General features: G+C 43.3%; 1 protein-coding gene and 1 pseudogene across 2 annotated transcripts in view; one reads left to right on the forward strand and one right to left on the reverse strand.

Annotated features, from left to right (window-relative positions):
• The first annotated feature begins 765 nt into the window (after positions 1 to 765).
• ADHFE1 (alcohol dehydrogenase iron containing 1) overlaps positions 766 to 27,828 on the forward strand; it is a 33,342-nt gene continuing 6,279 nt past the window's right edge. The window contains exons 1-13 of one of the 2 annotated variants that reach the window (XM_036437066.2): positions 766 to 849; positions 6,087 to 6,124; positions 7,902 to 7,948; positions 9,186 to 9,239; positions 9,649 to 9,803; positions 9,942 to 10,138; positions 11,592 to 11,669; positions 13,127 to 13,232; positions 16,062 to 16,214; positions 18,083 to 18,181; positions 20,981 to 21,059; positions 21,212 to 21,308; positions 24,072 to 24,229. In XM_036437066.2, the coding sequence (XP_036292959.1) occupies positions 794 to 849; positions 6,087 to 6,124; positions 7,902 to 7,948; positions 9,186 to 9,239; positions 9,649 to 9,803; positions 9,942 to 10,138; positions 11,592 to 11,669; positions 13,127 to 13,232; positions 16,062 to 16,214; positions 18,083 to 18,181; positions 20,981 to 21,059; positions 21,212 to 21,308; positions 24,072 to 24,229 (1,317 nt within the window). In that variant the 5' untranslated portion in view covers positions 766 to 793. The remainder of the gene's footprint in view (positions 850 to 6,086; positions 6,125 to 7,901; positions 7,949 to 9,185; positions 9,240 to 9,648; positions 9,804 to 9,941; positions 10,139 to 11,591; positions 11,670 to 13,126; positions 13,233 to 16,061; positions 16,215 to 18,082; positions 18,182 to 20,980; positions 21,060 to 21,211; positions 21,309 to 24,071; positions 24,230 to 27,828) is intronic. The other variant, XR_006741581.1, reaches the window with a different exon arrangement.
• On the reverse strand, positions 13,254 to 14,213 carry LOC118718331 (annotated as a pseudogene).

Raw genomic sequence — 27,828 nt, forward strand, 5'->3', positions numbered from 1 at the left:
ATTTTTATAAGGTTACTTTAGAAAATGCTATGAAAGAAAATAGATTTTATACAGGTTTACTTAAGGCACTTACTTGTTAAGTCATTACTTAGGAAACTTTCTGATTAAGTTAAAAGTTGAACTTTTCCAAGTTGATCATTGATCAACTTTCCCACTTGGACATGGTACACTTGGGGCTGCTAAGCCCTCCCAGGGTATACCAGGTAATGGAATCCCTAAAGCCATTCAGGGAGCATTTACTCTTTAATCCTCACCCGAGGATGTTTGTTTATTTTCCTTAGAGAGAGGGAAAGACGAATCAATTAGTTGCCTCCTGCACGCCTCCACCAGGGCCTGGGCTAGGAGGAGCCTGCCACCGAGCTATGTGCCCTTTACCTGATGGAACCCGGGACCCTTCTAGCTGCAGGCCAGTGCTCTATCCACTGGGCAACACCTGCTAGGGCTAAAAGGAGTGTGTTAATTTTTTTCTGAAAATAAGAACTCAAGTGTAGCATTTTAAAGAAATTACTGGGAGAAGCATAGCCTTGTTTTTCCCTTTCCCCACATATGAAAGAGGGTTTGAAGTAGAGACTCAGGTATCCGAGCCCCTACGGAGCAGTTCCCTCTATGGCAATTTCCAAGGTGGATGGGGAGACCGCAGTTGGAGCGCTCGAGGGTTTGACTCGTGGGAAAGCGGCCCTGAGCCACCCTCGGTGCCAACCACGGGGTCTGACCCGCTGAGGGCGGGCGGGAGGAGGGCGCGGCGGTGATTGGCCCGCGGGGGGGCGGGGCCACGGGGACAGATCGCGCAGCCATGGCCGCGGCCCGCGCGCGGGTAGCGCACCTCCTGGAGCGGCTGCGGCTCGCGGCGTGAGTGCGGGGCCGTTGGGCGGGCAGGGACCCGAGGGTGCCGCCGCGCCCACACAGCCCCCTGGGTGCGATCCGCCACGTCCTGCGCATTGATCCTCGGGTTACTTTGGGGAAGGGGCCCCCGCAGCGAGCGCCCGCGGTGCGTCGGGTGGGACTGCGGGGTCCGATGGTGCCTCGCCTCCGCACCCCGCGCCCGCCGGGAGGCAGGCTTCACCGTGGTCTTTGTGCCCATAAGGAAACTAAGACCAATGACAACAGCGCCTGGTCCCGCGTCGTGCCAGGCAGTGGAGGGGTGGAGGGCTTGGCACAGTGACCGAGACAAATGCTTGGATCCAATCAATACATTTATACCCGGTGCAGGTGATGTGCCAAACATTGTTGTAGGAGCTGGGGATGCAGAGATGGAAGATTCTGGAGCAGGTTAAAGTCTAATAGGATATTGGATGAAGGGACGGGGATTGTAAAAGGGGCCTGTGTGGAATGCAGCCGATATGGTATAGAAGAGAGAGATGGACTTGATGCCAGTACGTTAAGAGCCACGACATGCCTGACTCTCTCCATTAAGGGAATGTCAGGTGCATAGCAGCCACCTGGTAAAATACTTGTTGAATGTGCAAGTGCAAGAGTGGGCCAGGGAAAACAAGGAAATTTTAAAGCAAAGAGGTGGGGATGAATAAAGAGGGATGGGGACTAAAGAGGAATTTCAGGTAAAAGGAGAGCAGCATCAGGGACAAGAAATGTAGAAAATCTAGACCCCCCCTTCATAGGAGGAAGTGAGGATGGAGAAGATGGGGAGACTGCAGTTGGAGCACTGGACGTTGAGACCAGCTAAGGCAGGTGGGCACGAGGGAGAAGTGAGGATGGTAAAAGACCATGAGTAGAAAATTGAATTGATTGGGCACTTACCATGTGCCAGGCACTGTTCTGCACATTTTATACATATTATTAATAGTAACTCTAATCCTACAACAACCCTATGCAATGATGTATTATCCTGTCTAATAAAGAGGGAATATGCTAATATGGACCAGCACAAAGATGGCTGCACCCACAGCTGAGGCCAAGTTCCCATAAGGAGCCTTAAGGAGCAATCAGCAGGGACCTGAGGCTACCCCCTCGCCCTCCCCTGCCCCCGTGGGGCTTGACAGGGGACCTCAGGCTGCATCCCCCACCCAGCAGGGATTGACTGGGAACCTCAGGCCATGCCCCCACATCCTGGCATCAGGCTGCATCCCCCTCAGTGCCAGGCCAGTGGACCTGAGGTCAAGCAGGGCTTGATGGGTACTTCAAGGTACACTTCCCATGCTAGTGCTGGGCTAGGGGTCCTCAGGCTGTTTCCCCCGCGGTAGCACCAGACCAGGGGGCCTCAGGCCTTGCTCCCCACCCAGCAGAGCTTGACAGGGGATCTCAGGCTGTGTCCCCCACCTGGCAGGGCTTGATGGAGGACCTCAAGGCACACCCCCTACCACAGTGGGGGCTGGGGGACCTCAGGCCATGCCACCCCCATCCTGGCTCTGGGCCAGGGGACCTGAGGCTATGCCCCCTGCCTGGCAGGGCTTGACAAGGTTGGGACTGGCCAGATCTGGATCTAGCCCAATGGGAGTGGTGGTGAGGGGAAGGGTGGCCTTGTCTGGGTCTCATATGATTTTGAGGTGCATGTGGGTGAGTGGGGACTTGATTTTGGGTCCCATGGTGAGCCCCAGACTCTGACAGGAGGAAGGTTTTCATATACATTTTACTGATTTTCTTTCATCTCTGATACTTCTATTATAGAGAAAGGGCAAATAGCAATATTAAATTATTTCCCCTAATGAATCCCCTTTTAATGTGCACGAATTTCATGAATCAGGTCACTCGTTTATATTATAAAAGGCCTGTGGACCTAACGCCGTAATGACCATAGACTGGCATGGATAGGCGGGGCTGCATGATTTTGCACGCTGTGCTTCTAGTATCCTCAGATTACAGGTAGAGCAATAAAGACATGGAGAAAAGGAGTTTGCACAGTGTCACACAGCTAAGTGAATGGCACAGCCATCATATGAACTCAAATATTCTGGCTTCACAGTCCTTGTTTGCATCCTCTGCTAAGGAGTTGGAATTGTGTCATTTGGATAATGGAAAGTTATGGAAGCAATAATTCTCACTGTAAAGCTGCACCTTGAAATGCTCCATGAAAAAAGTACATGACCAAGTAGATTGGGAAACTGCTCACGGCTACATAGCTCTCCTGTAGAGTCAGGATGTATGTCTGCACATGAAGGGGCTCTGCCGAAACCAGTTTGGCTCAGTGGATAGAGCATCAGCCTTATGACTGAAAGGTCCCAGGTTCGATTCCGGGCAAGGGCATGTACCTTGGTTGTGGGCACATTCCAAGTGGGGGGTGTATGTTTCTAACTCTATCTCTCTCCCTTCTTCTCTGTAAAAAAAAAACAATAATATATATATATATATATATATATATATATAGAGAGAGAGAGAGAGAGAGAGAGAGAGAGAGAGAGAGAGATTTTTTTTTTAAAGAAGAAGAAAAAGAAAGAGGGAATATACTAATATGGACCAGCACAAAGATGGCTGCACCCACAGCTGAGGCCATCTGAGAAGTCCTGCAAAGCGCAGGGGGTTAGCTGTATTTAAATTCTCTATTCTAAACCTGTGTCAGCATAGAACTTTTTATGTCATGTAGAACCAGTGTCATGTAGAACAGAGTGCTTGTGTGCAAAGGAGTGTGGCCTAATTGGAATTCTATGAGAGCTTCTGGTGGCGGTACAGAGTGGGGAAGAAACACTAGAGGTAATCATAGTGCTCCAGCTAAAAGGGGATGGCTTCAGACACCCAGGGGAGGCAGCTGGTACAAGGGGTAGATATGAGAAATACTGAGGAGTTGGTTAGAATCAGCAAGCTTTTGTTTACTTTTAGTGAAACAAGGAAGAAATTGAGGTTTCCGGCTGGGGCATCGGGTAAGCATGAGGGCCATTTACCTTGACAGGTCCTAAAGAGGGTTTTCTTTAGGAGGAAGATGATGACCTAAGACTTGGGCAATTTGGGTTGGACCTGTCTCAGGTATGTCCAGATGAAGACCCCCCAGCAGGACTTGAATATATTTTTCAGGAGCAAGTTGAGAATTCATCCTGGAGTAGGAAAGCAAGGCCTTAGAAAACTGTAAGCATAGAAGAAAAGGGCACTATGCTCGCCACTGCAAATAAAGTTATGAAAAGGGGTAGTTCCTGCCTTGTTATCACAAAATTTACATCCTCAAGGCAAATGCAACCAGGGAAAGGGTACCAACAACAGGGTGGTAACAGTTTTCATGGGAAGGGAGGTGCAGTACCAGGGATTACAGAGAGAGGGCATCCACCAGGAGGCCTCTGCCCAGGGCAATTGGCATCTGAATTGACCTGAGAAAGAACACTAGTTACCCAGAAGAGTGGGGGAAGTAAGTTTCAGGCAGGGGAAATAACAGACCAAAGTTCTGGAGGCAAGAGAGAGTGTGAGCCGCTGATTAAATGAAAAGAGCCAAGTTCATTTTTTGAGAACTCAACCCCAGAGATGGAGGGTGATGAGGGACCAGGCTGGAGAGGTTAGCAGGACCAGTGAGGTAGGGCCACATCTGAACTTTATCCTAAGAGCCATGAGGAGCTGTCGAAGGGAGCAGCAACCTTGGAAATATGCCCCTGACCACAGTGTAGTAAATAAAGGAAGAGCGAGTGAAGAGAAGCCTGTTAGGAATGTCGTAGTAACCCCGATGAGAGAGGACACTAGAACCAGAGAGTGGCAGAGGTCCCCAAAGCAGTGGATGGATGTAGCTAGAGAAACGCATGGAGCCTTGATGCACAGTTGGTTATAAAAGGTGAGGGGTGAGCCCTGCATAGAAGCCAGCCTTTGACCAATGGGCAGAGTGGGAAAGAAGCCAGAGACAGAATAGTCAGAGGTGAACAGAGAGTCTGGAAGCCAAGAAGAGGGCTTCAGCCACCTAGGGGAGGGGTGGCCCGCAGTGTTCAGTGCTAGGAGAGCAAGGTGCTAGGATGAGGTCAGAGAAGTGAGGATGCAACAGGAAAGCTGGGACTTTGGAAGACAGCAGCAGATTGCGGGGTGCAAGGCGAGGAAATGGTGCCAGCAGATATAGGTCAGGAGCAGAGAACCAGAGAATGAGCAAGCCAAGGGGAAAGGAGGTTGAGTTCTAAGCATGAAACTCTTAACCATGATATGACAAGGACCAAGGGAGGGGAAGGACTAGGAAATACAGGGCTGATGGAGGCCCCCAGAAAGCAGGAGGAGATGGGATTCAAAGCACCAATTGAGGTAGCCTCAGAACATGAAAAATATAAAATAAAAAGGGAAGGGGTGGGGAGGAAGCATGTGCTCCCATCATCCTGGGCATTAGAAAGCTTTGAGTTTGATTTTTTCCCCTTTGCCTCTCTTTTCTGGGAGGGCATAAAGCTCACCTTGGCCTTGCCTGCTTTCATTTCTCCTGCGGGAGTCTGCTGCTGGCTCAGACTTATAGCTGGGATGCTCTAAGACAAGCACGTCAAACTCCCGGCCCCTGGGCCACTTGTGGCCCACAACAAATATTTTTGTGGCCCAGCCAATATCACGGTGTGAGCAGTTATTTACAGTGATGAAAGGAAATAAGTCTCCTGTCAGATCCAGAATTACTGACACTCACCTTGGGTCAGTTTTGAAAGCAATCACTGCGAACAAGATTTTCCCCAAAGGAGGAAAGATAGTAGCAGAGAAGAGATGCCAAGTGTCAGGAAGAAAACATTAATTTTATCTTTGCTCCTGTTCTTTTGTTTTTATACTATACTTTTCAATGAAAATTGAAGCTTTGGGGGTTTTAGACCTTGTTTGTTTGGCCCATGTTAGCCTTTGAGTTTGACCTGCTTGCTCTAGGAAAACCCATAGTACTTGGTGTGCTCAGTGGTGCCCACCAGATGGCAGCCTTGACTCATGGTAGCGCTCACACTCGCCTCCCATGTAGTTTTTGACTGCAATTCTCAGTTTTTGAGATCTTGACTACCACTCAGTTCAACCCTTTTCTTTCTCCTTCTTCCTCCTCAGATGAAGGACTCTGAGTCTACTTTTCATCCACAGTGATGTCTATTTTTTTCTATGTACAATGTTTGCCAATAGCTAATACTTTGCTAACATTTTAACACTAAGGCTGCAGAATAAATTACTTTGAGACTTCTTGCCTTTTGGGTTACTTTACATTTTTCTTCTTTTCTTTTTCCTAGATGTCAGTGTCCAACTCATTCTCATACTTACTCCCAAGGTAATAATATATTTTTGTGTTTTTAAACTAACCACACTCTCCATTTCCACAGTTGGCACTCCAATACATTTGGGCAAAGGGTAAAGCAAGAAAATCAAAGGATATTAGAAGGAAGTTGATGAGAATGACTGCCTTTTCACTTGAAAATGGCAATATGTAGTTCTAATTATATGATGTTAGCTGAATGTGTGCTACAGATTATGTGTTTGGCATATATATATATAATGCTATTTTTAATGTATTTCTGTTTTAAATAGAATTATTTGCCAAAGCTAAAAAGGATGCCACAGATAGGATCTTAAGATTGTCTGAATGCATCAAACGGAATTCATTAAGATGAAATCTTTGGAAGGTTCTAATACATCTCAAAAAAAGAAAGGGACTAATGACCAAGATGCTTCCCAGAAGGGAAAATCTTGCATATGTTAATTTTCTAAGTAGAATTCTATTTCTTAATAATTAAAAATAGTGACCAGAGTTTTCACCTCCCACAAACGTCTTCATCCTCACCAGCTCCATTGTCCATGGAGCAGCAGGAAGCTCGTTGTTGCTTCTGCGTGTCCTCAGCGTGTCACATGAATTATTGACACAAACACGGATTTCGCCTCTTTGAAGAAAAGGTCAAATCTCAACAGTTATGCAAGGGATGAAAAGGAGGGGGCCTCACCAAACAGGACCCTCAGCACAATCCCCAGAGAAGCCCATTGGGAGTAGAACAGATACAGAAATGAAGTGCTTTGCCTGCCCATGGAACCACTCACTCTTCAGGACAAGCCAGGGGACCTCCCATTCACTAACGGCCATCTACCAAGCCAAAGCACACCCAGCCTCTCAGGCCCTCGTGAACATGTGCAGAATTTCATCGTCAGCCGGTTTTATCCCATTCTTACTGGGTTTCAACAAAGATTCAGGAATTTCCTGTTTGGGTGAATAAAATTAATAGTTTAGGGGAAGTTCACTTCATGGTTTAATAGGATCCAATTTATGTGTTTTCCCAATCTTTTATCACAGAAGTAATCGATTGTTTTTTTTTAAACCTATAGAGGTCAAAGAACTTTGGATTTTCATTCAGGAAACTGGAGTTAGATTGTTGTCTAATTGTGGTCTCTTTTCTTTTTTTCAATCTTATGACTAACCAGTCCTGATTAAAAATAAGCAGATAAAAACAAGGATAAAGTTCATTTAGTGGTGTCCTCTTGTTGTTTCAATATGACAGAAAAAAAAATTTTTCTCTAACTACAACTGTTGCAAAGAAGTATCAGTTTGTAAAAATTTTTATTAAATTTCACGAAAAAAACTAAAACTTTTATACTTACAAGCTTGAGAAATAGAAATATCTTACTGTGATAAGTAACCTCCATGGAAAAATATTAATTGAAACAAATTGTCACAGTTGCTATAAGAAATGTAAGCAAGACTCTGATTAATGAATTTACTCAGAGTTGTTCTCTAACAATAACCCAGTTCTAGAGTCCAGAAGATTTTTTTTCCAGAAGAACTTTACTCATGTTTTCAAAAGTACTATATTTTAATCTCAATGGATAAAATATTTTAAGTAACTTTATTTTCACACAATCAGCATCAAGTTAGCATTATAGTCTCTTAAAATGCAGGTTTTCATTTTAATTTTACATGCAACAATGAAACCAAAAAAGTGTATTTTAGGTAAGGCTTCAGGGAAGATGCTTGCGCTTGCTGCTAGAATATCAATTTACCATCAAATAATATTTTGCCTTGTTTTTGAGGTCTACTCTGATATTGAGTTTTACATTTCTAGCTCCTGGGCTTCCACCTTCTGGAAAAACAACAGATTATGCCTTTGAGGTAAAGTAATCTGTCTATTCTTTCTTTTATGGATTACCAAAAAAAAAATACAACTAGAGTATTTTGCTAATGCATCATTATCTCATTTGAAATCTGCTATTAATTAATGTCCCCCAATCTCACTATTTGATCTGGCCCTACTTAGAAAAGGACCCTGTTAGAATAACAGACTATAAATCTTCTAATAACATGAATAATGTCTAGATACTGTCTTCTGTTACAGCCATTGAAATAGAACAAATTCCCAGTTCTACGCAACTTATTGCTTTCCCTATGTTGTACGTTAAATCTTCTTTAGCTTCGTAAGTATAGTCCCCAAAGGGGTCCATGTATCTTTTGACACAAGAATAAAGGAACAATGAATTCTGATGAATTTTTATCACACCGTAATTACAGAATTGCGTGTCTAAGTCCCTGTCTCCTCCTGGTTCGGGACTCATAAATTAAATGTCTCTAGTGGCCTGATGGTTAACAGTCCAAAAGCAGGCTGGGTGAGGACAGTGCTGAATTCTCTGGGAACACAGGTACCTCTGAAGGGTGCAGCCTCCACTCAACCCCATTGCTGCCATCTGCGGAGTTATTCACGAGAGATCAGACAGTCACACTGGACATGTTTACCCTGATTGTTAAGAGTTGTGAGACAATTTAAAACAGAAGAAATCTAAACATAATGTGGATCAAACAAAACATGTCTTTGGGCCAATAGTGGCCCATCCATCCTATCAGTATAAAAGTTCTTCTCTTAGCTGTAAACATTATGGGGCTACTTTTTCTTGTTCCTAATTGTATAACCAGAGCCTAGAACGATGCCTGGAGTACAGCAGGCACTTAGTAGCCTTGAGTGGGTGGAAGACTGGGTAGGTGGGTGGATGGATGGATACATGCATGCAAAAAAAGTTGGATAGATGAATGGTTGGATGGATGAATGTATGGGGTGAGAAATACATGAGGAATCTGCATTTAAATTGGAAAATAAGAAGAAATTTGAGAGGTAGCTTATTTGTAGAGACAAGGAAAGGCAGGCAACAATTGAGAGTTCATGATATGTTTGGGAAAATATAATTCCAGTGCTTAAAGAAATATGATGAGTCTGAGACCAGATGGGGTGACCTGGAAGTATATATAAAGAATTTATACTTTATTTTATAGGCAATGAGCAGCCATTTCAGGCTTTTAGAAATGAAATGGCCAATCTCCAACTCACCCATCCCCAAATCTTTTCTTTTTTTTTTTCCAGATGGCTGTTTCAAATATTAGATATGGAGCAGGAGTTACAAAGGAAGTGGGAATGGCAAGTATTTAAGATTTCTAGAGTCTACTGTAAAGGTTACATATCTTCCAAAACAAGTGAAAATGTACAAGAAATCAGGCCTTTGTTTTTTAAAGTGTTTAATATTTCCTGACCAGTGTGGCTCAGAGGTTGAATGTCAACCTGTGAACCAAGAGGTCATGGGTTCAATTCCCGGCCAGAGCACATGCCCAGGTTTCGGGCCCCATCCCCAATAGGGGCTGTGCAGGAAGCAGCCAGTCAATAATTCTCTCTCATCGTTGATGGTTCTATCTCTCTCCCTCTCCCTTCCTCTCTGAAATCAATAAAAATGTATTTAAAATAAAAATGTTTAATATTAAGTTGACCAGAAGTGTCTGTTATACTTCTAGTGAAATTAAACCCAACTTACACATTATTTTTGTTATTGTAGGACCTACAAAACATGGGTGCTAAAAATGTTTGTTTGATGACAGACAAGAACCTCTCCCAGCTCCCTCCCGTACAAATAGTTATGGATTCTCTCGTGAAGAATGGCATAAACTTTAAGGTTTATAATAATGTGAGGGTGGAACCAACCGATAGAAGGTACCTCTTCATTGTTGTTTTTTAAGTGGAAGCCAACACATACCACTGTGGTTTAAAATTTGCCTCAAGAGTTACTTAGTGGCATGTCAGTTTATGTTTGAAAATTATGACAATGGTTTCCGTTTTTCTTCCTCACAGTTTCATGGAAGCTATTGAGTTTGCCAAAAAGGGAGCTTTTGATGCCTACGTTGCTGTGGGTGGTGGCTCCACCATAGACACCTGTAAAGCCGCTAATCTGTACGCATCTAGCCCTCACTCCGATTTCCTAGATTATGTCAGTGCTCCCATTGGGAAGGGAAAGCCTGTGTCTGTGCCTCTTAAGCCTCTGATCGCAGGTAAAGGCTGTCTTTTGTTTGTGCATGCATTCGTTTTGGTTTGCAATTGGCAAAAGGCCTTAGGAAATACTCAAGCCAGGAATTTTATGGTATGTGTTTCTAAAACTTTCCGATTTCTTCATTTCAGTGTCCTACCTTGTTTAGGGATCAAAACAGATAGCAATTCATTTATGTTTAAAATTCTGATCTTCATTATTGCACCAATATAGACAATTGGGTCAGTTGGCAGGAAAGTTTGCAGAGTGAAGTTAGGAAGTCACTATGGGAAATGGAGGGAAGGTCATCATTTATGTATTATTAGATCCCTCTATAGACAGCTTTGTCTTTTAAATCCCTCTCTGTTTTGTCCCATTTTGCCAGCCGCTGTGGAATTTAAGGGGAATATTCACTATTATTTTTCTGTGTGTTGACTCAATCCTTTCCTCCACATAATGGCTCTTCAGCTGGCCTGAGGCTCTGAATCTGCCCTGGGACAGGTGGCCAGCACTGCTGCCTCGCTCTGGGAAACATCTGCTCACAGGGCACAGACACACAGAGCTTGTCTGTGTCACACCAGCCGTGGCATCTTTCTGTCTTTTCTTCCCTCTCATTTTATAGCTGTTAGCAGATCACTGTTTAAAGTTTTATAGCTAAGATGTACTGACCAGTCCCTGGAAATATCAGTTTAAAGTCTTGTCCTCGCTCTGCTCCCCTCTCCTGCCCTCACCATGAAACAGGTCTTGTGATGGATTAGGAGTGAGTTGATGGCAGATGAGCCGTTTTGATGGGAATGAGCAATCAGCAGGGAGCAGCGTAATTGATGTCTGGGGAATGGAACCCTCTGGTGAAACTGTGTCAGCATCACACAGAAGGGTGATTAGTGAAGTTTAGAAACTTGACAGAATGACAAAACCGCAAGCCCAGCAAAGGCAGAGCTTTAGTGTGCTAGCTGCCAAGAGGGAATAAAGACGTCTTTCAGAGAGGCAAATACAAGTCTTCTTCCTCGAGATATCCAACTGCAGCTGCTTAAGCTCTGGCACCAGAGGAACCTGAGGTTCCCAGGGGTCCTCACTGTTCATACAGAAACGTTAAACCTGCATGCGTGTTAATACAAAGGTGGACAGCATCCATACATGTAAACACAGATGCAGATATCACATATCCACTTCAGAACGCACACACATGTTATACATGCATGCATATTAATGCAGAATGGACATTTTACTTGTTACACATGCATGTTCATGCTGACACTGGCATCGTTTTGTTGTACATGCATGTTAACTAATGCAGGCACACACATACATGTGAAGTATACATACATGTTAGTAGAGATACACACACCAGGCAAGCCATGGGAGCAGCAAAGCTTCCTTCTAACTTAGCTCCTTATGTCCTAAGGCTGAATTAAGTATTGCCACTCACCTTTATTTAGATGCTTTTTTTATTAATAATTCTTGTTATTTTGTTCAAGTCCCAACTACTTCAGGAACTGGAAGTGAAACTACTGGAGTTGCCATTTTTGACTACGAGCCTTTGAAAATAAAAATTGGTAAGAACTTTGCCCTTAACTTGTTAAAAGCTATTTTACCGTTCAAACCTAGTACCTTTCATTTAATCCTAATCTTTAGCCATCAAGGAGCTATATAGTTAAGGGAACGGTATATACATGTCCACATTTTCTTTCTTCTCCTAAGTACATATGAAAATATGAAACAATCTAATGAACTTCTTTTTGAGAATTACCTAGAAAATATGTTGAAATGCCATGAATCTTGATTGGCTATTTCTCTGCACAAGTTAGTGACTATATGTCAATGATAAATAGTTATTCCCTTTCTTGAACATCATTTTTGCATTTTAAATTAATTTCATTGAGATATAATTTTAAATATATATATTTTTTGTTGATCTCAGAGAGGAAGGTAGAGGGAGAGAGAGATAGAAACATTAGTGATGAGAGAGAATCATTGATTGCCTGGTTTCTGCATGCCCCCTACTGGAGATCGAGCCTGCAACCTGGGCATGGGCCCTTGACCGGAATTGAACCCTGGACCCTTTAGTCCACAGTCTGATGCTCTATCCACTGAGCCAAACCAGCTATGGCGAAACATAATTTTTATATAATAAAATGCATACATTTTAAGAGCCTGATTTGATGGATTTTGACAAATATAGGCACCCATGTAATTACTACTTCAATCAAGATATAAAACATCAACCTAGATCAACCCTCCAGTCCCATTCCCAAATAATCACTGTTCTGCTTTTCATTTCCTTTGCCCTTTTAGCCTATCTTCTTCTCTGACTCTCAGCTGAGGTGGTAAAAAAGTCCCTCTACTTGACCTCTGGCTCAATATCCTTCTTTCAGGCCTTGGTAGCAGAAAAACTTGACACTCAACAACATATTTGTAGTAACTTCTCTTTTAAATTAAGTTACATTATCCTTTGACATCAGGAAATAATAGCTACCAACACTGAAATTCCACCTTACAATTTTAAAAAGACTTTTCCATTATGTTATCTAATGTGAACCTTACATCAGCTCAGTGAGGCCCTGCGATTGGATAGTCTAATCTCATGAAGAACTCAGGGAGACTAAGTGACTTGCCCAGAGATACATGGTAAATTGCAGAGCAAAGACCCACACCAGCTGTGAGCTAGTAAACCAGCTCTCTGGCATTTCATAATTAAATAAGCCCTGGTTTGTAGCACTTGCCGATTTCTGTGGTACAAATATTCCCACCGTAGTTAGTGATGCCACCCAACCTGCCCTTGGGAAGAGACACACATACTTGGCCCCTGTGAACTGAAAGGAGCGTCCTCTCCACTGAAAAACCCAGGTTTCTGACTCTAGATCTCTCTCCACTGCTCCTTGCAGCCTCTCTCCATGAGAATGACTCTTACCTCATAATTTTTATACTTTGGGATAATTTGTTATCCTCACGTTATCTAATGTTTTTAAATGAAGTCCATGCCTATAGCCTCCCTTGGAAATCCCTGTCCTAGGCATTGGTTCCCGAGCCATCAAACCCACGCTGGGACTGATTGACCCTCTGCACACCCTGCACATGCCTGACCGGGTGGTTGCCAACAGTGGCTTCGATGTGCTTTGGTAGGTACCTGGAGGGGCATTTTCGATACCTGGGTCTATGGACAGTATTTTGTTTTCTTTCTTTCTTTATTTCTTTTTTAAAGAACAGTAAGCACCTTTATTACATGAGCTAAGATAGGAGGGAGATTTATTTGCTTTTCTGGGCCTTGATTTTCCTCAGCCGGAACTCTAACTCCTTGCCCTCTAAGTCATAACCGTCTCCTCAGCCAAGGCTGGTTGTGGAGTGATGCGTGCAAGAAGCCTGCCCTGTCGGAACTGCTCCTCTAGAAGACTGCTGATGGTGGCATTCTTTTCCCTTTCATCATACTTCTTCTGAATTTTCTTGGATCGCTTTTTGTTTAAAATCTCTTCCTCCTCGAGAGTCTGCTTGATCCCCTTTTTCCAGCCTGGAGGCAGTGCCTCGTGGGACTCATACCCCTGTGGGTACCGTATTAACAATGAGCAGGATACAGTTCTTTACAAGGGTCTTGGTGCAGACCAGTTCACTGTTGAATGCGTTCTAGACAACATCAGTGATCCTTGTTTTGTGTGTATAATACTCTGAGCCCCAGGGGAAGTTGCTCACGTCCAGCCTCAAGGCTCCCGACTTCTCGTTGCCTCTCCACACACTGACTGGGTGTGTATGGCAGGGGCCAATCGTAGTTTTGACACAGGATGTCCCAGCTCATTTTTTCACTTCTTGTGATAGGGCTTTCTCTTGCCTCCAGTCTTGTGGCGCTTGTGCCAGTGGTTCAGAGAGATTCCCATGCTCAACACCAGCTATTAAATAGAAAGAGTACAGTATTTTCTTACTGGAAGTACTTACTAAGCATTCATTGATTAGCACGCCATAGCAACCCCAATAGGCATGGACTGTCGTTATTCCTTTTTCTAGATGAAAACAAGGACACTGTTAGTGAGTAGGTTAGTGAATAAGTGAGGCCCTGGGTGAGCCAAAAACCTGCTGTTCAGGATGGACCATCCCTGCCACAGCTGTGGCCACGGACATGGCAAAAGGAGCCATGTCCTCACTGGTATGCCTTGTGGCTACACTAACCAGGGGGTGCCCAGGGATGCCACAGCGCGGAAGAAGGCAGGGAGGGGAGCTGACATCCTCTGAGCTGGACCCTGCACACCCTGTCAGCACTTTATACACATATCACTTCACCGCAGCTCTGTGCCAGGTGAGAACTCCCTTTAGCCACTTACCCACAGTCTATTGCAGGCTCCCTGGGCTTCAGCTCCGTGTGCGATGGCTTCCTAATCAGTGGCTTCTGCCATCGACCTCGCTTCGGAGCTCCAGGCCATTCATTCCAGTGGCTTCATGGAGGTCCCATGGGCACGTCACATTCAGCATGTCCCAAATTACCCTATTTCATCCATTTTCACACACACATTTTCTTCATGTTCTAAATCTCAAATCAGAACCTATTTCAAAATCTGCAGCATGGCAGTATCATTTTCTTCCTCGGTGGTACAGTTTTTAAATGGAAATTTGATAAAATCTTGGTAATTCTTTTAATTTCCAATAAGCGCCTCCCCCCCATCACCACCAACAACAACATGCCCCACGGCTTCTTCTCCTGAGTCGTTCCTTAATATAGTGAGCAGCAGGACTCAGTGTGGACATCTCCTTTCTCTAATGCCCACACCAGCCAGCAGAATCTCTCTTACATCTGTTCCCTCCTCTCGGGCCTCATTGCTCCCAGGTCTTACCTGGACAGTTGATTGCAGTAATCTCTCATCAATCAGCCTGTTTCCATCCCATAGTCCTTCCTTCTGTCTTCCATGCTGGCCTCACCAAGCTTGCAGAATCAATACACACACACACACACACACACACACACACACACACACACCTCTACCTTACAAGTCTTTCAACCCTTTCTATCCAATGTCCAAATTCCTTTGGCCCTGGAATGCCCTAATGCTCTGCTCTTTATCTGTTTGGATAACTCATCTTTCAATTCCACTGGAGCATTCTCTCCCTGTTGGAATCTTTTCTGACCCTCACCTTCCCTCTCCTTAAGTACAACTGACCACTTTGCCCTTTGCTCTCCCCCACCGGGGGGCCTGTACATTGCTTCTGACACACCCCTCTCTTCACATGTCTGTCTCCCTCAGTGCATGTGAGCTTGGTAAGGGCAGAACCGTCTTACTCACTTATCTGTCCGTGCCCCTTGCAAACCAACTGTCACTCCATAGGTACTCAATTAATAGCTGTTGAATGAAGTTCACACAAGCAGGAGGCAGTAGAGGAAGGATTCAAATCCAGGTTTCCAAATCCATGGCCTGCTTTTTTCACTACATTATGCTGCCTACTAAAAAACAAAACAAAACTGGAGAAAGTTGTGTTCAACTCCTTCCTGGTCAAAGTTGTCAGTACTTTGAAGCATCATCCCCTAACAACTTGGAAATAAGATTACCCTCCCTAACTGGAAGCTTCATAACAAATTTATAATGGGCCAATGCAGTGACCTTTAAGTGAATAGCTCAGAGGCCCAAAGACTTCGCTGTCAATCCAAGGGAGGGGAGGGTGTTCAGAAGAAAGAATGATGGTAGTTGCCCTTCTACGTATCTTCCAAGGAAGAGAACACCTGCCCTGAGGAATCTGCCCCGGGGGCCCCCTTGGCCAGTTCTGAAGATGGACACACCCGTGAATTCAACCTTAGAGGCAATTCCCCTGGTTAGGACTTCATGGGGCCAACTAGTGGGACGCATTGTGGTTGTCAGTACCACATAGCATATCCACGGTGGAGTGAGTACGTTTCCAAGACAGTTTGTAATCTTAATGGAGCGGGGGAAGGAAGACCACATTTCAACCTGTGTGTTTTAACTATTTCTTGTTAGTCATGCCCTGGAATCCTACACTGCCCTTCCCTACCACATGCGGAGTCCCTGCCCTCCAAATCCCATCTCTCGGCCAGCCTACCAGGGCAGCAACCCAATCAGTGACATCTGGGCAGTCCACGCACTGCGGATCGTCGCCAAGTATCTGAAGAGGTATGCCACCCAGAGGGAATAGAAATAGAACAACAACAAAAACAAACAAACAAACAAAAACAAAACCACATTCCACCCTCATGTAAAATGTACCATGCCAGATCCTGACATGTCCTAAGTCTGATCACCAAAAGGTCAGCCAGTGGGTGTAGAGAAGCCTCAGAAAGCTTCTGGAAAGATGAGAGGGATTGAGGGGTGGGAGGTGCAGCTAAAAACTGAGTTCTTCAGTCTGAAAAGGGTAAAGACAGCTGCAAGCTGGGTCCTTCATTCTGAAAAGGGTAAAATAGGAGTCCCTAATTGACGAAGGAAACAGATACAAGGTTTGTTCATTGACGCCTCAAAAGCAAAGCTAGAATGAGGAGAGATGTCCTTTGAGATTTGGCTACCAGTGCCAGACAAGAGAACCACAGAGGCAGATGCTGGCTGTGCCCATCTGGGCCCTGGACAAAGGCACATGGAATCAGCCCTGTGAGCACACTGGGAGGAGCCAAATATAAGAATTAAATGTGTGGAGTTGTCTGTCCCAGGAGACACAAAATGCTTTCTAAAGGTTATGAAAGATTTATGAATGACATAGCCATAACAGGCTCCTGGGAGAATAAATACATACTTAGAGATGAAAGCTGATCTCTGAGACATGAAGACAGCTGCAAAGTCAGTCTCATAAGGGAGGTTAGGCGTTATGAGTCTAAGGGGAGGTTATGAGTGAGGGGAAGTTAGTCCCTCACACAGCAGGTTAGGCCTAGATGTGAGCACGGCGGCGCCTCCTCTGGCCCTGAGCTGGAAGCTGCTCTGGAGCGGGGACTGAGCCGGGAGGGGACACAGAACTATTTCAGGCCCAGGGACCTTCGGGAAGCACAGAAGCATCTGACTGACAACTGTCCGAGGTGTGTCTGGGCAGGAACTGAAGGCAGGAGCAGCAGTGGGAGGTGAGGGGGTAAAACGGACAGAGGAAAGGCTAAATCTCCATCATTTACTATTTTACCTTGTTATTCGGGGAACACAGCGCGAACACTGGGTTTTGGAAAGGGGACTCAAACTCCTAACCATTTCAAATGAAAGCGGGGGAAACGCCGTGGCACTCTCATTTCATAACAGGAACCCTTAGCTCCAGGAGAAATCGCAAAAAAAAAAAAAAAAAAAAAAAAAAGCAAGTGGGAAGTGGTTCGCTTGGCAGTCTCAGGCTTCCTCCCCAGGACAAGCAGCGAGCTGCATCTGAAAGGGGCCTTTGAGAACTGGCTTTTCCAAATGGCACCGGGGACAAATAGAGCCAGCAAAAGCTTGTCCTGCAATAACATCCCGCTTCCACAATAACAAATATTAAAATAACATGTGCCGTTTCTACAGATGACAAAAGAGGTCCCCTGTGGGGCCCAATCGGGGCGGTGTCACGGGAAGAAAGATGGCTGGGCGGGCTGCAGGCAGCCCCAGGCGACAAGGTCTCCGGTGCCGTGAACCAGTCTGGGCCCCGTGCACTCCGAGTGCGTGTTTACTCTCAGTCCATTCACAGCGGCGGTCAAGGTCACTGACAAATGAAGAAGAAGAATGAGTCTCAGGGCACTTGGCTGGAGCAGCTCTCCCAATCCAGGGGTCAGTGCGCTGCTTCCCCGGGCACTTTCATCCCACGAGCAGCCTGACAGCGTATTTATTATGCCTCTGCTGAAACCATTGATGAGAAAATGTGCTTGCCCTCGGCTTTCCTTTAGAAGACAAGGTGTCATTTGAATAACTTGCCTAATTTTTCTTCCTACCAAATACCACTTCTTTTTTTTTTTTTTTTCTCCCAACTCTTTCCCTCAGGCGGCTCTTTATTCGATAGGAAATGCCAATGCTGATATGTTATTGTTGGGAATTTATATCGTCCACAGGGCTGTCAGAAACCCCGATGATCTCGAAGCAAGGTCCAGTATGCACTTGGCAAGTGCCTTTGCTGGCATCGGTTTTGGAAATGCTGGTGTTCATCTGTGGTGAGCGAATCAGAGATTTTATTTCTTCACCTAACCGACTACTCTTAAATTTTAAAACCGTTTATAACGTAAGACAGGTGGTGATATTTAAATAGGTTATGGAAAGAAGGTATTTAACTTGGGGTCCTGGAGTATTTTCTTCATTCTAATGTAATTTATTGGGCCACAGATTTTTTTTTTGTAACAATTTTATTGAAATATAATCCACACTATATAATTCACCTTTTAAAATGAACAAGTCAGGGTTTTGTTTTGGTTTTTAGTATATTCACAGGTACCATTACCACAATCAGTTTTAGGACATTTTTATCACCCCAAAAAAGAAATGCTATACCTCTTAGCCTTCACCTGCTATATAATCCTCCTATACCCCCAGTCTTAAGCAACTACTAATCTACTTTCTCTCTATAGATTTGCCTATTCTGGGCATTTCATACAGATAGGATCATATAATATCTGGTCTTTTGTATCTGACTTCTTTAACATAGCATAATGCTTCTGTGGTTCGTTCATCATAATGCTTCTGTGGCTTGCATCAGTACTTCATTCCATGTTATTGCCAAATAACATCTCATTGTGTTGCTTTTTCACATTTTATTTATCCATCATCAGGTGATGGACATTTGGGTTGTTTCCACTTTTTGGCTATTGTGACAAATGCTGCTATGAACACTTGTCATTTCTATTGATTATATATACCTGGGAGTGGAGTTGCTGGTGATTGTATTTTAAATTTTGAGGAACTTCCTGTTTTTCATAGCAGCTGCGCCATTTTACATTCCCACCAGCGGTGAATGAGGGTTCTGATTGCTCCACATTCTCTCCATGTGTTGTGGGGGATTTTTAAAACCTCAAATGCAGTATTTTTTCTTCTAATCTCTCACAAAAAGAGAGATTAGAGTCGTTCCCAATAGCCCAGAATTAATCTGTTTGATCAGAACTTTACTGGTATATTGCCTTCAAATTGAACACCAGTGAACATGGAGAATTAAGAATTTGCTAGGCAGAGTACAATAAAATAAATGGTCTCCTCCAAACTCTGCTGCTGAGAGAGCAACTGAGCAAAATCTCCCCAAAGTTTGAAAAATGTGTTTACCTTTTGTCCCACTAATTTTACTTCTAAAATGTAGCCTTAAAACATACCATATGATCAATGAATTTCCTTATAAGGATAACCACCTAATTGTTATTATAATTGAAAAATGTGGAAGCAACCTAAATTTCCAATAGATTAGGAATGGTTAACCAAAGTGCAGTACTCAAAGAATAAAATAAGGCTATTAAAAATAATGTTTTAGAAGAATACAAAGTGATACAGGAAAATGTTTACAAAGAATATTAAGTAACAAAAGCATTGTTTAAAACTGAATGCAGAGTATGATCAATCATATATATATTAAAGTTGTGCATAAAAGACTAGAAGGAAATATTCTATAATGGTTATCTTGAGGAAATAGAATTATGGATTCTTTTAATTTTTTACAAAGAACATATACAACTATTAAAATAAAATAAGTTAACTAAAATATTGGCTATAATTAGAACGGTACCTTTTAAAGCTACATTAACCCTTTCACATCATGAAGGCACACTAGGAAATAATTTTCTGAATACTTTGGAGCCTGAGAAATGTAAAACATATTCCAAAATACCCAACAACTCAGAGGACTCATAGCTTTTGATCTGTCTCATGAAAGATGATAGACTAGGGCCCACCCCCTTTTTATTTGATAGATAATCATACACTTCACCAAATATTTCATCTTTCTATGAAATGTAATTTTTTTTTGGTGAATAAGCACAAAGCTATCTAATATTTAATAGACTTATAGGCCATTTTACTGTTATAAAATATTTTCTTTTTAATACATTAATTGTAACCATACTAACTTCTAACAATGTATATCTCTTGAATCATCTATTAAACTAGGGGTGTCGAACTCAATCAGAGAAGGGGCCAAAATCTAAAATCCAGCCTAAATCGAGGGCCGAATGGTTTACTGAACAGTCATAAACTGTCATTGTGATGGAAACGCAGCGGAGTGCAGTGATGACAGCGTGGTGCGGGCCACATTGCAAGGACGGATTTGGCCCGCGGGCCTTGTGTTTGACACATGTGTATTAAACTATAATATTATCCTATTTGTTCAGTAAGAACTCAAGAGGATATAAAGTTTTTCCATTCCCCCCCCCTTCAAATATTCCCATAAATAAAAATCATGGCGCTATTTCTTGAAAGTCTTTCAGACTAGAATAATCATTTGTGATTCAACTCCATTAGTATGTACCATTCTGAAGGATATACTGATCATTGGTGGGACAGATCACTAGCCGGTCAAGCTTACATGTCTGATGTATCACATCTTACTTTATAAATCTCCCACTGACATGGTCAGCTTGTGCAGGAACACACTGCCAACATATTGCAGAGCAGGATAAAAAAAAAAAATACATGCCCTGAAATGTATTAAAGAAACTTCAAAGTGAATTCTCAATTTCTTCCAGATTATAAGGTTAACCAATGTATTTGGGGAGAGTCTTCTGTACTAACACGTTTTAATGGTATACAATTTTATGAGTATTTGATTTTGAGTATTTCAAAGGTTTTACTACAAATAACACCAAATATTGAATACATAACAGTATTTTTTATAGCAAGGGAAACAAAGTGGATCACTTTGTGAGAAAAAGGTATTGTCTAGAGACTGTGAAGAGCTCTCCCAGAATAGTGAGTATCTTTCTGTTATCTTGAATTTCCAATAACTTTATGCCAACATAAGGGCTTTCTTTCTTTTCTAGCCATGGAATGTCTTACCCGATTTCAGGCTTAGTGAAGACATATAAAGCAAAGGATTATAACGTGGATCACCCATTGGTGGTAAAATCATAATACATTTTTTAATTAAGTCTCCTATTTCTTGCAGTTGTTATAAATGTGTTTGTCAATGCTTGATTGCTCGGAGTTCGGGGTAACTTAATGTCTAGAACTTGCAGTTGGCCCACCCGTCACCGCGTTTTGTTCCTCCGCAGCCTCACGGCCTTTCTGTGGTGCTCACCTCGCCAGCGGTGTTCACCTTCACAGCCCAGATGTCTCCTGAGCGACACCTGGAGACGGCAGAAATATTGGGTACGAATCATTACTCGTAATCCTGTGACTCACATAGGTGGAGCACTTCCTCGGTTTGATTCTAAAGATAAAGGATAATTCTATAAATAAATAAATAAATAAATAAATAAATAAATAAATAAATAATGTTGCTTTGAGGTAGTTTAGAAATAACTTGTCACTGACCTGCACAATTCAGTGCTAAAATTTTATAATTTCATGTTCTAACAATCTGGTAACAGTGAACTGGAACCAAATATTGCTTATGTTGAGTTTGGAGTAATCCCCATAGTTCCTGTTTTCATCCCCAAGGAAAGTGAAAGTCTTTACATATAACAAATGTGGTAAATGATTCTGGCGAGTTTAATAGGTAATAAAATGAATCTAATTCCCAATTATAGAGAGACTAAACAACTAGAAACTGTAGAAAAAGATCCCCAAAGGCGAATATTTTTGCTGCTCTTTAGAATAAGTAAAGCCTATAATACATTTCCAGCAGTGCCTTTTGCATCTTGGCAAGAGATAGAATTATATTCAGGATAGCTTAGATTAGTAAAATTTTAGTATTTTTCTAAGACAAAAACGTCTTTTTTAAGTACTTGAGTGTTTGATTAACTGTCCAAACATCTTATTCCCCTACTCGTGTTTAGGGCAGGAAGGGAAAGTCTGAAAGAAAAATTCATTATACTCCCCTAGCCCCGGCCGTTGGAGAGATTATGTCCAAGAAGGTGGGAACGACCACAGACATCCTTCCGCGGGGCCTCTTCACGCTCACTCCTCTCTCACTCTGACATGTGTGCTCCCGGCATGTTTAGGAAAGAAGCCCAGGGCTTGCTTTTCCTGCGTGTGCTGCCGCAAATGTGATAGCACCTTTGCCAAGGATCTCGTGTTCCTGTTCCCTCTGGGACTAGGGATGTTGTTCAGCCATTTATTGGGACTCAGATGCCTTTGGAAATACACAGACCGTGTAAACAGACAGGATCCCCAATAGTAGGCTACATGCATGATAAGTGGGGAAAATCTTAAGAGAACATACAGCTGACATTCCAGACAACCACCAAAATGACTGAGAAAGCAATTCCTCTGTAAGACAAAAACCCTGGCCAGAAGAACCCACCAGTTCTTTCTCGTTGCATCAGAAACTTTGATTAATATTATTCTGTATGTGGCCATTCCTTTTTTGATTCCCTAAGGAATCTTAGGTTTTCTTAGTTGTATACCAACGTATTCACTTTCCTACCCTCTCTCTTTTTTTTCTAAAACACTTCGTAGAAAAACCCAGAGGTTTTGGTGGTATATTTTTTATGGCACCAATCCCAAGAAAATAAAAATCTCATAAACCTTGTATCGTGTGTTGCCTCTCCACCTACTCCATATTTTAGCCGCTGCTGTGTAGTATAGACTGGTCTTGTCAGGCAAGGCTTACCTTCCTACCCCAGCTGCTCCACCAATCAGTCCCATATCTGGTTCTATTTATCCTTCTCCAGGATTACTCAACCAGTTCTCACTGTCCTAGAGAGAGAGGTTAAAATTGATTTAATCCTGTGCTTTAGGATGGAGGTGAAACGTACATGATAGACCCCTTTTGAACACTACGGAGAAAGTGGACGTGGACGGCGGCTTGAGGCATTCTGGATAATAACTAATGCTACCTTCCATTTGTAAAGGGCTTCCCTTCCAGGCCGTGAGTGTGTTCAGCTGGCATAGATGGAGTCGGGGGTGCCAAGGTTCCTTCATCTGGGAGCGGTCACCACCACCCTTCCTACAGGCAGAGCCCCCTGGCTCTTCCAGACTGATGTCTCTCTAATGTGGTGTGTTAATTATTCATTACGTCCAGTTCTGCCCTTTTCCACCTCCAACGCTTGTCAGCCTTCTCCCACCTCCACCAATATCAGCACCTACCTATTAAAAACCGTTTTTCTGAGAGTCTTCCTGTACTTGGTTTTGTCTGACTAGTTCTGTAGAGGAAACTGCTTTGCTTATTGGTAACAGAGTCCAAAATAAAAACTTTTTATAGCTATTAAAAAGAAATAGTTTCCTTCCTGGCCACACATGATCCATTTTTGTCATCTTCTTCCTTTTTGGCAGGCAGTGTTTGGCGTGTTCGTACTTACCTAGATCCTTATCTCACAAAAAGTTTTTGCAAAGGGTTTGTCTCTTCTGTAAAGGTTGCTGTGAGAAAAAAGACATTGAACACGTACTACCTCTAGATGTCAGCAAATTCCAGGCCTTGGAAGTGGCATAAGCTGTGTTTTCTGCCACAAATGCTCCTTCTTCTCCTTCTCCTTCCCCTTCCCCTTCCCCTTCTCCTTCTCCTTCTCCTTCACTTCTCCTTCTCCTTCTCCTTCTCCTTCTCCTTCTCCTTCACTTCTCCTTCTCCTTCTCCTTCTCCTTCTCCTTCTCCTTCTCCTTCTCCTTCTCCTTCTCCTTCTCCTTCTTCTTCATTCCAACACCAGCCTTCTTTCTCGGCCTCCTTCTTGGGCCTCTTTTATTTGGCTCTGTTCCTTGTCTCCCTCGACCCCCCACACCCCAAGGGTTGAGGAGCCCATTGAGAAGGTGAGAGCCGGGTTAGCCGCCCCAGTGGGCTCCTCCGCACTAGCCTGGCCCATCTGTCTCCTGCAGGCTTGCCCGCTGGGCCGGCCTCCGCGTGGGAGGCACATTGGGGCCCTTGTCCTCCGCCTGGGGAGCCAGCAGAAGGTTATACATCAGCCACCCGTGGGACTGAGCTACACCCAGGGCCAGCTTCCTCCCCTCCGCCCACAGTCAGCGCTTTGTGTCTTCCAGGGGCCGACACCCGCACCGCCAGGAGGGCAGATGCTGGGCCCGTTCTGGCGGATGCCCTCCGGAAACTCCTGCTGGACCTGGAGGTGGAGGACGGCCTCGCTGCCATTGGCTACTCGAAGGCCGACATCCCCGCCTTGGTGAAAGGAACCCTGCCCCAGGTAAGAGATGCAGAGCAGCCCTAGCTGGTTTGGCTCAGTGGATAGAGCGTTGATCTGCGTCCCAGGTTCGATTCCGGTCAAGGGCATGTACCTTGGTTGCGGGCACATCCCCAGTGGAGGGCGTGCAGAAGGCAGCCGATCAGTGATTCTCTCTCATTGATGTTTCTATCTCTCTCTCCCTCTCCCTTCCTCTCTGAAATCAATAAAGAAATATATTTAAAAGGGAGAGAGAGAGAGAGAGAGAGAGAGAGAGAGAGAGAGAGAGAGAGAGAGAGAGAGAGAAGAGGCAGCGTCCCACCTGGGGCATGTGGGGAGAGAGGAAGACTCAGGGGTCCTCAGGCAGCCCCCAGTTCTCCTCCACCAGATGGCCCCGCGCTCCCTTTCCCCAGAGGAAGGGGCCAAGGCTCCCTCGCCTTCATGGTCTTCCATAAACCTGGGGCATGTGTGAAACTTTCATGATGAAACTGAAAGGAGCCTTTATTAAAAATGTAAGGCATAAACAAGCCGCATTTACATTGAGGTGTGGCAAAATTTCCCTTTTCTCCATTCCTGCTCTCGTAAGAGTCCCCTGTAAAACTAGATACGAAGCTGTTGCTAAAGAGCCACCAATAGCGTTTTTGCATTATAAAGAATTCCAGATTCCTGCAATTTTGTGTAGAATAAGCATGGCCTTTAAGACTACTACAAAATCAATCGCTGTTTTACATATTTGGGGGATTGTATATTTTATACATAAACATAAAATATATAATATGCATTATCAGCATCACTTTGGGTCTTATTTATTTAAATGGTGATAAAGAACTTAAACTGAACTATTCTTTATTTGGTAGAAAAGTTGTAATAAATGTAGAGTTTTCCTTCTCTAGTTTTGCATGAGGAGAGTTCAACCCTCATTGGACCTCTCTCCCATTTGGATCAGATACCCAGGTACCCCTGTGCTATAGCATCAGATCCTAACAAGATAATACCATAAAACAGAGAGCTGGAGTGCTCCCCATGCTGAGTGCTCCCTTAGTCCTTCCCAAAATGGGAAAGCCAGGAGCACTTGAACACTGTGAGGATATGAAGATAAGGCATGTCTGCCCAAAGATGGTCATGAGTCTGTATCCCTGAAATGGGAACAGAGTTAACTGGAATATCCCCACATAGCATCCTACTCAACCCCACTCCAGTTAAGCAAGGGCCTCACACTAGCTTCTTCCCTACTTAGCAAAAGTTTAGAATGTTGAAGCCCCCAGCTCATCTAAGGTAATATTTGTATGGGTTCATTCATTTCCACGGGAGCCAGGGAGGTAGCAGCAATGAACAAAGTAATTTAAGGAAACGGCAAGTGGTGGGGGCTTTGGTGAACTGGAAAACTCATGGCTTATTTCATTGGGTAAGCCTCTTTTTAGCTACGATTTATTACATCCAAGTAGAAATTCAGATCCCAGTGTTGGTAGAACTTCGAGTTTTCAAGAAAAATTCACAACCTGGATGTTTGTATTGAATCCCCTCACTTACCAATGTACAAAGCAAACATGGCCCATGGGACACCAGTTTTTCTGATATAGACTGAGAATCATTGGACTCTATTTTATATAAAAATATAAGAGAATGAGAAAAGAGGAGTCTCATAAAGTAGCAAAGCTCCCAGGCTAACTCACAAACTCTTGGTTCTAACCCACAATCCAAGGGACTAAATGGCCAAAAAAATATGACCATTCCAATTATTTTACCCAAAACTATTAGACCGTAAGTTCCATAAAGCCTTGGAACCTGTCTGTTTTGGTCATCCATCTTCTATTGCATCTAGCATGGACTAGTAAACATATTGAATGAATACATACCTACAACCCTTTCCTCTTATACCAGCTGAGCTTAATGGCTGAATGGTGGTAACTTTTTGAGAAATTTCCTTAGATTGACATGGTCATCAACCAATAACAATGAGCAATTGTTCAGGGATCAGAGAGCAAATGATCATTAGGATTTTGATGTGGGTCTGATCGTACAGTATAATTCCAGTGAGAGTATCCATTCTGCAAGGGGTCCTCTGAAAAGTTCTGCTTACATAGCCCAAGAAAGTATTTAGAAATATGTGTTAGTCAACCTCTGTGGATGGTATTGATAATTTTCAGGTGGAACTGTATATTATTGGCCATTTAACTGCTGGTGGCAATGCATCTTCCAGGCATCAGGACACATTGGCAAGTGTTCACTGTTTTACTTCTACCTTGCTCAGACTTCGCTTTCAGAAGCTGTTTCAGATTAACATTTGAGTCCGTCCACTAAAATAGCAAATTAATTCGGTATTCTTCTGAATGCCTCAGCATACATATCATACTGGGAAATACAGATAGCAAAACTTTAATTAGACAAAACTACGTTTTTTGTTCCACAAAAGATGCAGGGTAAATGGAATCTTTGGCATACAAGTCATGTCCATAAAGTAGGATTCCCTCAGGCTGTATTCATGAAGCAGCCCCAACAGGTATGCTGCCTTTTTCCCTTTTGATCGTATTAGAAACATTGTTCATTTAAATTAACTATCAGCCTGGCTGGTGTGGCTCAGTGGTTGAATGTTGACCTATGAACCAGGTCAAAGCACATGCCCCTGTTGCAGGCTTATCCCCAGTGTGGGGCATGCAGGAGGCAGCCGACCAATGATTCTCATCATTAATGTTTCTATCTCTCTCCCCTATCCCTTTCTCTCTGAAATCAATAAAAATATTTTTAAAAATAATAAATTAGCTATCACATTTGGAGATATATATATATATATATATATATATATATATATATATATAATGTAGAGAGAGATATAGAGATAGATAGGTATTATATATAAATAGTTATAGATATATATATATATATTCACAGGACTTTAGAAGGAATCTTAGAAATAAACTTATCTTGCAAATAAAGAACTACCATGGGTTTTTCTGTTTGTTTGGCAACAGTGAACACTTCGTAGGAATACTGTGGCAGCTTCAGATTTTACACAGGAGGCACAGTAATCCTCACTTATTAGTATCACAGGATTTAAAGTAGTGAAGGGGATATAGTGGTTCCTGAAAAAAAAAAAAAAAAGGTTATTTTATGGAGTCGACATTTGATAAAGCTCCTTTTATGTTCAGCAACGAGGGGTCGGTTTTTTTCCCTCTGGAAGGAACAACCAGGCCAGTATTCTTGACCAAACACCGCGGCTCCTACTGGCAGCGGCAAAGAGCAGCCCTGTGTGCAGAGGCTTCCAACCGCCGTAGTCGGGCTGCAAGAGGAGCGGGCACGAATAAATTAATCTCCCAAGTTGGGTTTCTGAAACTTCTAGAAAGAAACATTTACATTTCAAATCAAAACATTTCATTACTGAGGAGAGCTGTCTACCAAAATGAGCACTTCCACTCCCTGGCAAGGCAGGCCAGCTGAAATGTTGTTATTTTATGAATGTGCTAAAAAGTAGTAGTCTGGATTGATTTCAGTGCCCATGTTAATCAGTTGTCCTTCAGTCTTACATGTCTATAAACAGTAGCACATTGCAGAGCACATCTTGATTCTGAGAGTTTAACTTTTTTTTTTTAATATATTTTATTGATTTTGTACAGAGAGGAAGGGAA

This window comes from Pipistrellus kuhlii, unplaced genomic scaffold, assembly GCF_014108245.1.
Source record: "Pipistrellus kuhlii isolate mPipKuh1 unplaced genomic scaffold, mPipKuh1.p scaffold_m20_p_14, whole genome shotgun sequence".
NCBI lineage: Eukaryota > Metazoa > Chordata > Mammalia > Chiroptera > Vespertilionidae > Pipistrellus > Pipistrellus kuhlii.